Source organism: Camelus dromedarius, chromosome 24 (genome assembly GCF_036321535.1).
Source record: "Camelus dromedarius isolate mCamDro1 chromosome 24, mCamDro1.pat, whole genome shotgun sequence".
In the NCBI taxonomy this organism is placed as follows: domain Eukaryota; kingdom Metazoa; phylum Chordata; class Mammalia; order Artiodactyla; family Camelidae; genus Camelus; species Camelus dromedarius.
This window is the reverse complement of record NC_087459.1, coordinates 4643748-4657878: the sequence shown is the minus strand read 5'-3', so window position 1 is coordinate 4657878 and position 14131 is coordinate 4643748. Positions and strand designations below refer to the sequence as shown.

Genomic DNA, 14131 nt, shown 5'->3' with positions numbered 1-14131 from the left:
TGAGGTTCCTTTTAGGTATATTCTAGTTTTTCCCACTTATCATACTTGTTACCAGCTTCCACTGATGGAAACCACTGCAGAAGCTGGGGAAGTTAAAGAGTTCAAAGAAGAGGGTTTGTCAGCAGGACATTGCTAGCTATCTTTGTTGGGACCAAATTCATAGTCAGCAAATCACAATTGACTTAACATGGCCTTTGATTTAGAGATCTTTGCAAGAATTCTTGTTTTTCATTCTGGGAGTGGACAAAAAAATAACACACGCATACACACATACACAAAGCTTCTCCACTCAAAGCTTCCAGCTGGTTGCAGCTAATGCCTCCTAGCAGTCAGCTAGCCAATGCCAGCCCCTCCCTACCTCATTAAGTTAGGCTGCATAGCTGCACACCTGCATCTTTGCGGATACACGATGAAAGCCAAGGAGCTGGGCAGGCAGATGAAAAGCATGGCTCCAGAAATCCGGTGACCCAGTTTCCCCTCAGCCCATCAGTCTGCGTCTTGAGCTTGGTGCTGGTGTGACAACTGCTTTGGTTTTGCAACCCCTCAGCACATTTAATGAGTTTCTCCGTTCCTAATTAGAGAACATGGTGTTTGGAACACCAGGTGGTGTCTGGCTATAGACCTCTTTTTTTAACTTCCACATTGTTTTTCAAGAGAGACTTTTTTTTTTTTTTAAACTACGGGTTCCAAATTATTGGTGATTATCTGTCAGAATGTCTTGGATGTGTCTTTTCCAGAATGATCCGAAGAACAAACTTGTTTAAGGATAAACTGCCTTTTTGGAATTGCTATGGAAGCGATAGCAAATTTACTCTGAAAGTTAGCTGCAATTGGCAGAGGGTAGAAATAAACTACCGAGACTAGTACATCTGCGTTTTAAAAGATGCTTTTTGCTGTTTCATCATTCATCAGTTTTCTGTCCTACGATTTAGTTCTTCCCCTATATAGAGAGCCAAAAATAACAAACTCCCCCCACCCAAGATTCTGTTAAGCCCCACGCCCCCCACGCCCCCCACGCCCCACCAGTTATCGACTATTGGAGATGCGCTGACTCGGTAGTCTGCCCTGAATTGTCCCTTTGCAGTGAGGGTGAGAAGGCTTCTCTCGGGGGCTTGTGGGACTATGCATTTCCAATTAGCACGTGAATGGTCCCTGTGTTATCGGTGGAGACTGGGTCCTGTTTGTTAATTGTGCTGAGATCACTCGACAGTGGTTGATCTATCGCTGTGGTCTGCTGAGCAGGAAGCTCTGTTATTTTCACAGTTTGATAATCAATGCTCCACTGAACACAATTCCTTTCGAATATGCCCATTTGCTTGTCCTCTGCTTAATTGAACAATTGCAATTACTGGTACATACAACTAAATGTTAATTATTTTTCTCAGATTTTTTTTTCTCTCCTAATGATTTTATTTACAAATTGGAAGACTTTATCATATTTTCCACACCAGACAAATTCCGCATCTGAACCAGTGTGATAGCTTTAGCTGAAAAGACAGAATTTTTAAGAAGGGCTCACCATTCCTTTTTTTTTTTTTTAATCATTACGTGACATTTAGAAAGCTAAAGACAGCCTTCTTTAATTGCTTTAGTGGTTGAACAACTACATATGCAAGAGACTTCTAATAAACTTTCAATCAAAGGATTCTGTTCATTTTTTATAAATATAAAAGTAAGACAGCAGGGCATTAGCTTGACCTATATTGGATTTTTAAGGTAGTAATCAAAGACTGTTTGAATAAAATGTAAGCTCTTAGCTAATAAGTAATAGGCATAATCACTTTTGAAAATCTGGAAAGTTCAGCAAAGTATAAAAAATATTTAAATAATTCCCCATAATCCTCTCTCCAACCCCAAGTTACCATTAACATGTAGGTACATCTCTCTTGAAGAGGATCTGGGTTCTCCCTTTGGAATATGCTTACAACTGCTAACCTGTAACATCCAGCTGGGGTCGGTACTCCACCCCTGTCTCTCCAGCGTGTTCTGTTCTTCTGCTTCGATACTAAGCTTTCATTAACCTACACTTTAGATTGGTAGATGTGGGTAACTGCTGTTCTGGTGTGATCTCACGTGTGGGCGCCCTGAGGTGGCCTCCTCTGCATCCCTGAGTCAAATTTCTCCTTGTGTTTTAGGGTGGTTACGCTGCATACCGCTACGCCCAACCTACCCCCGCCACTGCCGCTGCCTACAGTGACAGGTAAGGGTATTCCTTCTCGTGCTTGACAACTACTTGGAAATTAACTTAGCTGGTGGGAGACGGGATTCTCGTCGGGTCTTGGTGCAAATGCATGACTGCTAGGGAGGCAGCACCCAAACAGTTAGGTCCCACGGTGGAGGTAAACACAGGGTCACACACAGAGAGGATGCACGATGGCGCCTAGTTCATTCTAACCCTTGCCCTCGCTGCTAAGACACAAAGACCACGTTTCGTCTGTGCCTAGTTCTTTCAGATCTCAGTTCCCGTGACAGCACACTTTGCACGCACAAACTACACTCCCCGTACAACCCTCTCACGGTCTTCTCTGTGAGACACTGGTTTCATCGAACTCATAGGACGAAACCCAGGAGATGATCCTGCAGGTTTACCTCGATTTTAAGCACCCCATTTCCCTTTTTTCCATCTTTGTACACCCAGAAAAGCAGTCCCCTCATTGCATTTTTAAATCCAAAGTAAAGGAATGGGGGAAGGCGTATCTGGCATTCATAAGGAGAGACGTTCTTTTTGGCAATGCCCGGTGACCGTTCCTACGAACGTAAGCCAACATTTATGTGTAATGCACACCACATGTTAAGATTGGCAGTGGAAGGGACAGAAGTGGGTTTAAGAAACGCAGAAGTCAGAATTGGATGGCGGGGGTGAGGGGTGGGGGGTGGAGGAGCTCGATTACCCGTTACCCAGGCTTAACAGATGAGTCGGTTTCTTAAATGGCAAGCCACAGCTATTTCTGTATCGGTGCTTTGAAAAAAGAGACTGTGCGTTTCCATATTGAATGCAAATCGTTGGCTCTGTTTTCTGAGGACATAAATGTGAATGTTTAGATGCTCTGCATGCCCAAATGTCATTGAGGGTGCTTATTTTTGGTAATGACTCCTTTCATTTAAAAATATGTTTCATGAATAAAACAGTAATGATAACAATTTGCATGTGTGGCTGAGGCATGCTGGGTCAGACAGGTAAGCAGGCGATGTCTTTGACTCGTGAAGGGGGGGTGTCCGCAGACACTGGTCCTCCTTGCTGGCCTCTCGTGATTTAGTTCCTATCTCGGTTTGCTGTGGTGTGCTTTCTCTGCAGTCCCATTCCATTTCTCACAAGATGTGTTGTTAGCTCATTGTAGCTCCAGAATTCTTCTGAAGTATACCAAAGCAAAAGAAATTCTTGAACCCTGAAAGCTGCACTTTGAAAACCCCATGCATAGACTTGTAATCAATGGCTCTTTGGCAAGATAGAATGGAGATCTGTTGTCCGGTTGTAAGCAGGTACTATTACTATGTTCCAATAAACAGCCATAATGAGTTCTCAAGGCTGGAGGGAGTCTCCAAAGGAATCCAAACAATCGTCAACATGCAGTTCTAAATACATAAATTGTCCAGTTACCCAATGATCCGTTGCCAGAATGCAAAATGTATTCTATGGAAGCTGTTATCTTCAATCCACTTTGACACTGGATTAGGAAAATTGAGAGGGTCAAAAAAGCTAATAAAAATGATGACAATCTTGAAATACTCAGGATCATTCTACAAATGAAAAGGCTTAATGCTATTAAATTTCTGCACATGGAAGATTCACGAAGTATCAATTGTAATGTGGTTCATCTACAACCCTTAATTATTTTTATGAAAATATCTCGAGATTCTAAATTCTCAAACACCCACTTTGGATATAATTATAATCATAGGAACTTTAGCCTGCTGCATAATTATATGAAGCTTAAACAGATTTATTTCTTTGGATTTTCATCTTGCTTCTCAGTAGAAGTGCATCTATCCCCAAGCTGAAAAAAAAGGTTAATTACAAAGATATAATTTAAATTGCTTTCTTCTATAAGACCAATCTAGACATTTGGAAAGAAAAAAACCAATGTTTAATACTATTTTTAGATAGAATTACTTGTGAATCTGGTCATCTCCATTGGCATTCATCTAAAAATTAAGTTAAAATTTTGCTGCATTCAGGGGCACCACAGAGGCAAGTATATGTATGAAATCTGTGATTTTAATATTATTAAGATTTCTCATTGGTGGCATGTCCTACTGAAAAATTGCCCTCATTCTTGGATTGGTAAATCTTGAATAATTCTGCAATTCCCACTTAAGCATAATAGTTTCAGTTGAAGAAACCAACTAAATATACTCTTGTCCATGTAACTGGCCTCTTGTTGTTCATTAAAGAAATTTGCCCATTAGGTCTTTTTGGTTGCTGCAGAAATTGATCACTGCTTCACTTTATTATAAGCAAGACACTGGCCACATATGGAAATATTGCATTAAGGGAAATAAGTACCAGGTAAATTACCAGAACACAGTCTCTACAGTGATGTTTCTGGTTCGATTTGAAAAGTGTATTGATGAGATGGTGGTGCTTCCTTTTGTTTTTAGTAAGCAGGTAAAGAGAAGGAAGACCGTTTTATAGAAGACACATATTTGGGGGGAAATGTGAAATTATCAGAGTAGCTTTCGAATCGAGATTAAAGATGCCAAGTATGTAGAATTATCCCAGGGCAGTTGTGTAATCACTTCCTTTTACGTTCAATCACATTGTAATTTCAGTAGTGAGAGACTCTCTTAGTTCCTACTCTTAGAAGACAGGCAGGATGAGGAGCTCCTTAATCCAAAGAAACTTCTTCAAAATAGGAAGTAAAATTAGCAGGAATAGAGAATGTTTTGGTAATGCTCACTGGCTGTCAACTTGATCAAAAGAGAAATGGCAACAAACTTTCTCTGTAATCATGAGATTCACTCTTCAGACGTCTTGAAAGCGAAAGAAGTTTGATGTCCCCAGTCGGTAGAATTTTACCTTTTATCAGCACAAATTAAGCCCTCATCAAATTAAAGATTCAGGGGCCTTAGGAAGATCTTGAACTCCCGTAACCTCAGGACTGGCCAGAAGGTCCTTGACGGCCACTTTGCAACTCTCTGCCCATCATCTTCTTGGTTAAATGATCACATGCTGATTATCTCGGAGGACCCTGAGGGTTTCTGAATGCTGACCTCCAGAATGAAGACCATCTGGTGTGGGCAGAGATTTCCCCCAAAGAAAAAGACCTGACTGGACTAGGTAATTTTATAGTCTCTTTGACGAATTTAACGGCAAGAGGCAAACATCTTTCCTTGGCACTTAGGGAACATTTGGTAAGCACCTGACCTCACCTCAAATCTTGATTTCTAATTTCACTTTGATTCGTGGAAAGCCGACTGTCCAAACTCTCAAAGGAGATTGTTTTCTGAGCTTGAACCAATCAAAGCATGGCAGTGGGGCCGATGGTCATCCAGTCATTGCATGCCACTTGGTGTTGCTAATGTGTCCCTGACATGTTCTCGATTTGACAGGTCCATCATCACATTAGCTCGATGAATGGCTTGCTTGAATTAAGCCTGGGGGCAGGCTTCTCTCTCTGGATTGGCTCTTAGTTTCTTTGTGTATTATGACTTGGTCGTTGTTGCATCTTTGAGCAGCCAACCTGGGAGGCGGTCGGGGATGGGGGCGTGGGGAAGACTACTTCCTTTTCAGGGAATTATGCTACAGATATTTGGGTAAATATGTCTGATGTGTACATAGCTTTGATGAAAACGTTATCTCACCAAAAAGGGAGGCATTCGTCATGCTTGTCCTGCTTGCTAAACATTCTAACATCCCCTAACAACCAACGCATGAAAACGTCCCTCCACATCAGGGCGGAAGGGAGGAACTAGATTCAGACCAGCTAGAGAAGAAAGCAGTAGAGTGGTTCACTCGGAGATTTCACGACCATCCGTTTGCCCCGAGAGTTACCCTGGGCCACTCTTTTCACGTAAGACAAGCATTTCTGTAAAGATCCGAAAGTCAGCAGCTTTTGACATACAGTAATAGCCCCAGCTGTACAGGTGTCCCTAGACTGAGCAAAAGAGACAACAGGCAGAAGGCTTCTGATTGTTTTATTTTCTACCCTGTTTTGTTTGTTTTTGAGGCTTTTAAGTTTCACCGGCAACATAGTATTAGACTGTACCATAGGAAATTGCTGTTTTTTGTGACCAAAATGGTGGAATATTGGCAATTTCATACAGCTCAGCTTAACAGAACCCCAATTAAAATGCCATCATATCAACTATCTTGCTCTCTGCATTTGAGATATAGATGTATAGTCATACATATGTGTGTGTTGTGTATATATATTATTCATACACATATGTGAAAAATATGTGTGTATACAACACACACACACACACACCTTTGCCTTAGGACCTCACAAAGGACTCATAAGAGTATCTAGATAAATCCTAACGCAGGGAGGCCAGGACTTGTCAAGGTCAGCCAGTCTCAGGCCACATGTTAGAACATCTTTTAAATGTGATATTCATAAGCTATGAATAAAAGGTTCTATTTCAGAGAGAAATAGATGAGCAGTGCTTTCTTAAAACTGAATAGGAGTAAGTAGTCATGTCTTTGTGGTCATGGAGAGGTCAATCTACACCCATTTAAAATTATGTGGTGATGGAGATAGAAACATACATACTTAGATGGACGGATGGATAGATGGATGGATGTGTGGATGGATGGATGGATGGGTAGAAAGATAAATAGATATATAGGTGGTTAGGTGGATGAATGGAAAGAGAAAGAGTGCGGAAAGAGGAAGGGAAGGAGGGAGAGAGGAAGAAAAAGGAAAAGAGGAAGAGAGAGGGAGAGAAAGGAAGAAAAGAAGGAAGGAAGGAAGGATGGAAAGAAGGGAGGAAGAAAGGAAGGGAGGAAGGAAGGAAAGATGGACAGACAGGAAAAGACTATCTCTCTACTGTCTCATAATATTTCATCATAAGCTTAACTACAGAATATAGAACTAAATCTTTATGTACAACCTTAGTTTGCTCTAAACTGGAAAAGTCAAGGGATTCCAGTTGATTTCCATTACTATGGGTACTCCCTATCTATTTTAGGACTTTTTCTTCCTGGACTCAGATTAAATAATGGAGAAATTCTGTCATTAAAATAAGGCTAATAATTGCATTTAAGATGATATGCCATTTGATGTGGCATCCTTATCAATCACATAGACTAAAAATTAAGTGGTTACCAGCCTATAAAGCATATGAACACCCTGAATGGCAAATCTAATTTACCATCTTTTTGGTAGAAAGGTTAATTTGGAAAATATTGCTATACTTCAGGGACATAACAATTTTACTTTTTCTTGCTGTGGGGGAGCATGCAGAAAGCTTCATCGATGGATAACATGGATCCCTTCATGAGGGCAGACAGTGCAGAGAAAGGAGGGACGTTCCATTGTGTTCCCCATTCCTCTCCTGTGAACCAAGCTGGATAAGGGTTGAAACTGTTTCTAGTCGACAAGCAGGAGCAAGCCCCTGCACCAGCTCTTTGTGATGTGTGCAAGGAGAGATTTCAAGATCCAATCCCAGTGCTTTGTGGGAAGCAGTATCTCCCATGGCCAGTTCAAGACCTGCTGGCTGTCTCTGGCGGCACACTTCCCGGTTTGCCAGGACAGGAGTGGAACATGGACCACACGACGCAGCCATCAACTCCCTTGTCTGTGGGATGCGCAGGCTTTATCCAGGCTCCTTCCTTAGATGCTGTGAAAAATAGCTATTTTTTCATGAAATGATGCCAACAGCAAGTGGTAGCTTCGTTTTGCTTTCTTCTTTTGTATCCCATTTTGTTTTTAACATTCTCACTTGGCAAAATAAAAGCTGGCAAGTCCACAGCAGACTCCCTAGCCCATTTTATTTACATTTTCAGTCTTTTTTGAGAAATCCACTGGTGAGGAAAATAGAGGGAGGACATCGTCAAACTTGGGGAATGCCAAGAATGGCATTCGCAGATGAACGAGGAACTGGGGGCTTAGTCCACGGATGTCCAGAGGGGACAGACGTGTAGGCATGCCAGCTCCACAATTAAGACAAGGACCCAGGGTCAGGAGGAGGCTATCTTGGATTCAGATTCTAACCTGCTGAGTCAAAACAAGGCTGTGAACAGTGGTTACTCCTCAGTATCTTTTTTGATGGTGCCTTGTTGAAGTTGTTCTTGAGTTTAGCTTTTAACCCTTTCTGCTGTTTTCCTCATCCTGATGAGCTCTCCTGGGTTCTGCAATTTAAAAAAAAAAAAAGACATTCAGTGTACTTGCAATAGAAATGCAGAGGAGAGAGTCACTAATGTCTTTATTTATATCCCACTGTACTCCAGTGCCCAGAAAAGCACATCCTTTTTTTTTCCCCCACCACTGGAATACCAGGCGGAAATATATATTCATACACCGTGGTGTGTATGATATACTCTTAGTTTATTTATATTTGTATTCTTCTTTTTAGCGTAAAGTTCACTTTCTTAATTGATTCATTTGGGGTTTTTTTTGGTGATTCACAGTCCCCTTCTGAGGAGAAAGTGAAGCTAGTGATTCTAGGCAGCTCTGGGGTAACTGGAGAGAGACAGGTATTGCCTGTAAGCTTGCCATTCCAAGGCACGCGTACCAGATGAAAATGAATGTCTTCAATAAAACTTGCAGTCTATATGGCAACGCTCCTGTTAAATGTTCATTAGGTGGAAAGAAAGGACTTTATTAATTGCACTATTTACTAAGATGCCTTAGAGTTTAATGCAGTGGCTAAGCAAACTTTGATTCAGATCGCTTTCTGGGATAATGATAACCATAATTATGATAATAGCAATGATAACAACGGCAATTTGTGGAGTCCTCACTACGTGATAGGCACCATTCTAAGTGCTTTACAGAGGCAGTCCTGGGACTGTTATGCCAACCCTATTAAATTGATGTCGCCACCTCCATCTTATAGATGAGGACAGCAAGTTTGGGGAGGGGGATAAAGAAATTGCTCAGCTCAGCTCAGCTCTGCTTGAAAGCTAAAGCCGATGCCCGTAATCCCCAGGCTCTATTGCATCTCAGTGGAGCAACCTTAAGAAGTAATTTCTTCGTACTCCATCACTGCATCTGTTATGGGTAAACTGATCCCACCTTACAGAGTGGTTTGGAAGTTGGAGACACTGCCTATGAAATGTTTGGCACATAAAGGGCACAACATAAAGTGTTCTTGTTTTTATTTTTATATGCATGTTCACATTTTCATATGCATAAATTCAAATTTTTCATATTTTATTGGTATATTTCCATAACCTAGCCAGTGAAGAGCTTTAATTCTGGGCACCAGAAGTGAGTTTGGAAGAAACCAAAGTGATGTAGGAGATTTCAGTTCCACCTGAATCTCCGAAATTCAGGAGTTTGAGTCTGTTGTTTCTTAAACTGGTTCCAGAGTCAACACTTAGGAAGAATAATGACCAAAACCAATCAACTGATTACGAGTTGACAAGCCTTTTAACATAGAATAGGTAGGACTGTATGCAAATCTAATCCCATCTAATCCACTGAATTCCAGGAATAGTTCCTGTTTGGTTTGTTTTTCCTTTTTTTTTTTTTTTTTTTTTTTTTGCGGGTGGGGAGCTATGAAAGACCTTCAGTTGATCAGTCCTTCAACGTTTGGATTTTGATGTCAGGATTTCTTAAAGGGAGCAGTCTTAGACTGTGTCCTGCCAATTTTTTTTTTAAATCTTTTCACCATGTAGATTTCTGCTTTGAAGTTAATTCTCAGGTAGTGTCTCTTGTGCGTCAGGTACTATGTAAAACATTGGAACAAACAATTGGATCGTGTAAGCAGTATAGTTAGGGCGCTCACATAATGATCATTTAAAACGGGACAGAGAAGGGACGCACTGTTGGTCATGATTCCGGGACAACAGACTTCAACCAGGACTGTCTCGGGACAAGCAGAACATGGGTGGTCAGCCTAAGTAGAATCCCCAGTGTGCAGATGGGAGCTGGGGGTCCAGGCAGGGTGATGTAGGCTCTGGGAAGTCCGATTATTGGGCTTTGAATCCAATGTCTGTCAGTCCACGTCCTGGCCTGTTTCTACGTCCTTATGCTATTGTTATGAAGTCAGGATAGAGGCACGTTTGCAACTTCAAATAGTCCTAACTAAGACGCAACTTAATGATTAAAAAGCGAATGGCATTTCATGCTCTCGTTGATTTATTTTCCTTATGGATCAATAGTTCTGACTGAGCATTCATCAAAAAAAAATTACGATAACTGAGATAATTATATTTTCTGCCAACCTACTCTGGAGATCAACACTGATTCCATCTGGTAACTAGTGAGGTGGCTCTGAAACAGTGAAGGAGGGCATGCATAGCTCTGGATGGCAGCATCAGTGTGATTTTTGGAACTTGTGTTTATGGGCACACAGCTCTCAGTGCTGAAAAGTAACATGACTGTTACTGACAGGTGTATTTCCTGAGTTTCTCTTATTTTTAATTTGCACACACACACGTTAAAAGAAAAAAAAATGCTTAATTTTTGTTTCAAGAACTAATTGCCTTTGGTCCATAATCCATAACAGCTTCTTAACAACTGTTATGCACTGGTGGATGAATATGTAATTTAATTGAAGCAGTAAAAAGGAAAAAAAAAAAAAGAGCAAGCCCATAATAGTCAACAGACTGGACCAAGAAGGAGTTGGGGAGACATTAACAGAAATTCCAAACCCAGTAGACCATAGCTGTCACAGCCATGTAGGCAGACACGTGCGCCAGTGACAAGACAGGATGTAACAACTCCTTTGGTCATGTCATGGCCTAATTACATCCTTCCCAGGTTGCAGATCATTGACTTGATAGGCCACCGAAAAGCAAATAAAACCTATCTTTTAAGTAGCGCCATCAGGATCCCTCAGCTGTGAAGGGTTTAGAGGCAGGTGAGAAAGCAGGTTTCTGCTTTCTAGAGGCAGGTCAGAAGTCTCCGATGAGCGCCTGTACACAGAAGCCTCTGGGTGAGCCACTTCTGTTGCAAATAAAGAACCTTGCTCGTGGAAGACAGTATTCCAGTCTACTTAGAAGGGAATACACACCCGGTAGACTCTGGGCCCACGAAGCATTCATGAACGCGACAAAAATTAAGCCCTCTCCGCTTGGCCTTTTATTTTTTGGTCACCACCAGATACACTGGAAAAATCTCTCTTTTGGGGTAAGAGCGAACTTTTCACTTAACATTTCGAGGATTCTTTTTAAAGTTAGCAAAGCGAGTTCTGACTCTTGTGCCGATGAAGAGAACTTTGAATTCTTGGCCAGGAGAACTGATTTCGATCTAAACGTGGCCTCTGTCTTATTTTCTTATTTGGTGTGTCATACATGCATGTGAACAGTCACTGGACAGAAATAAATGGCTTTCTCCTTTTTTCTCCCTGCTCTGAAACACTGGGATGGAGTCCTCGGCAATTAGCTTCTCCTCCAAACCATAGTGCATTTCATCTTTAATTAACATACAAAACATTTAGAGTAGGGACCACTATGCACTTTTAGGGGGATGGTAGTTTGGAAGATGAGAGCGTGAGGGAATCTCCGTAAGGAGAAACGAACTCGGCGATTTTGTCACTGTTACCAGGCTTGTTCTTGCTGCATTATGATGTGTGAATGTATGGACAGATCAATAGATTGTGGGGGAACATGAGACAGAATCTAAGCCAAACACACCCTTCCCTTAATTATCTTAATCACTTAGATGGAAACGCTTTGGCCCGGGATGACAGAAATACATCACACATCTGATAACCTGGATCAGTGGTTCCTGCTGTTTTTGCAGCCATGGGATTTCTTTAAAAGGAAAACTAGGATCTCTGGATGCTCCAAGCATCCTCTTAGTCCCTGCCGCCTTTCATGGTCCAATTTTGTAATGTGAAGTTTCAGACTGCATTAAGAGATGAGGGACTTTTTATTTCCTTCATCGTTTCTACGTTGTTAGAGGGTTTGCGGACTACTTCTAGTGCACAGAATATGAGCCCAGGTGCTGGGGGTGGGGGCATTTTAAAATGTGTCCTGGAAAATATCAGCTCTGCAGATTTCTCAGAATTGGTCATTTCTCTGCTTTCTTTCTACTGTTCTCGTCAACGTCTCTGTCTCGAACTTAAAACCAACAACAGGGAAAGAAGTGATTACCTCATTCTGCTCTGAAAAGTCAAGATTACTTGAAATTTCAGTGGTTCCTTGGGAGGGTCCTTAGAGCCTTGCTCTGCAAAGTGTAGCTCCCAGTACAACCAAATTGGCCTCACCAGGAACTTGTGAGCAATGCAGCATCTCGAGTCCCATGTGAATCAGATTCTGCATTTTCAAGATCCCAGGGTGATTTGTAAGAAGTGGGAGGAGCACCATTCTAGAGAGCGAGCTTCAATTCTATGCCAGTGGGCAGCAAATAATGGTGATGCGGGGCTCTCCCTCCACAAGTCTTGCACGTGTAAGAGCGTTTGTCTTTGTAAAGTGTTGGTTTGGAACCATCTCTGTCTCCTTTCTCTCTTCCTCAAGGAGAAAGTTAAGAGCTGTCAATGGTTGGGCACCCTCCACAATCCATTCTATTGTGACTCCCTTCCCAAACTAGCCTAGGGTCCCGGAATAATCATTTTCTTTACCCTAAAGATCCAAGAATAATGAAAGTGATTCCATGCTAATATCTTCTCATTGGTTGCATAATACCGTAGACTCACACCATTGTAAAATGTACCCTGGGAAAGTCACATCTGATCTATCTTACCTTTACTGAGCCTCAGTTTTGGTCATCTGCTAAATGGGCAGTATTAATACCAATGAGAATCAGATAGAGATGAAAGTGAACATTGCTTTATAAACCAAAAGAGGTGGTTAAAAAAAAAAAAGCCTGGCATTATCAATAACTTAATTGCTGATAGACAGATATTTTAGAGTGTATGTGATTATTTGAAAGCACTGAATATATAGGCCAAAGCCAGCAAATGACATTGAATCCCTTTAAAAGTGCAAGTCATTTTTGGACAAGGCCAACTCTAGGACCCACCGTAACACTAACATTCTGAGAACCTGTGCTTTTGCTCAACTTGTCATTGGCCTGCTCAACACGTGAAACAAGGTCTTTCATACTCATTGAACCTACTCTGATTGGTGCAGACATTAGCAGACCTTTGCTCATTCACCTGCAGACTTAGAGCCTGAATCTCAGGCCAGTTACTTACAACACGAGGTGATACCAGCAAGCTGATGGCTTATTTGAGCCTCCATTTTCTCATCTTTAAAGTGGGGCTAATGAGTGATGCCCGCCTCACTGGGTTGTAGTGAAAATTCACTGTGGACATGAGTGCTGGCTCCTCAAAGAGCACCTGACACTAAACAGCACCCAGAATGTTGTTGTTATTATTATTATTATTATTATTATTATTATTATTAGCAGCAGCAGCAGCAGCATCACTAAACTATGGGCATATTTTGTTTTGTTCTTGACTCAAAAATGAGTAACTTCCTGGGGAAGTAGTTTTTCTGAGTTAGAATAATTTTTTCAACTCTACAAGTTTTTTGTTTTGTTTGTTTTGAAATCGACTTGTATTCTAGAAATCTGAAACTAGATACACCTGCCATTTGTTAAGAGAGTAGATCTTGAGTGTCCTCACCACAGACCAAGAAAGGTGACTCTGTGAAGTGATGGATGTGTTAATTAGCTTGATTGTTGTGATGATTTCACAATGTATATGTATATTAAATCATCACTTTGTGCACCTTTAAAAAAGCAAATTGTACAATCTAATTATATAAGATTTTTATTTGTCAATCATATCTCAAAACTGGGAGGGAAAGAGATTGAGTGACAAAATTTTGAAGCAAGAAGGAACTGAGGACCATGAGATCAAACAGCCTGTCCTTCTGTTCATCCTTCTCCTGGATTTTTTTTTTTCATTTCTGTCCATGGAGGAGCTCAGGCTGTCAGGGATGTGTCAGCTCCGTAGGAAAAACCGCCAGCTCTCCCAGTGTAAACCCAGCCCTCAAAGCGACACTGCTGTAGATTTCTGTAAAATCAGTTGCTCCACAAAGAGATGAACTCAAACCTAATCTGCCTATGTT

The 14131-nt window shown here is 41.3% G+C and overlaps 1 protein-coding gene across 20 annotated transcripts in view; it reads left to right on the top strand.

The window, feature by feature from the left end:
- Positions 1 to 14131, top strand: part of RBFOX1 (RNA binding fox-1 homolog 1) — a 1985071-nt gene that overhangs the window by 1945578 nt on the left and 25362 nt on the right. For all 20 annotated transcript variants that reach the window (XM_064478203.1, XM_031433195.2, XM_064478211.1 and 17 more), the window contains one exon: positions 2136 to 2200. In XM_064478203.1, coding sequence (XP_064334273.1) covers positions 2136 to 2200 — 65 coding nt within the window. The remainder of the gene's footprint in view (positions 1 to 2135; positions 2201 to 14131) is intronic.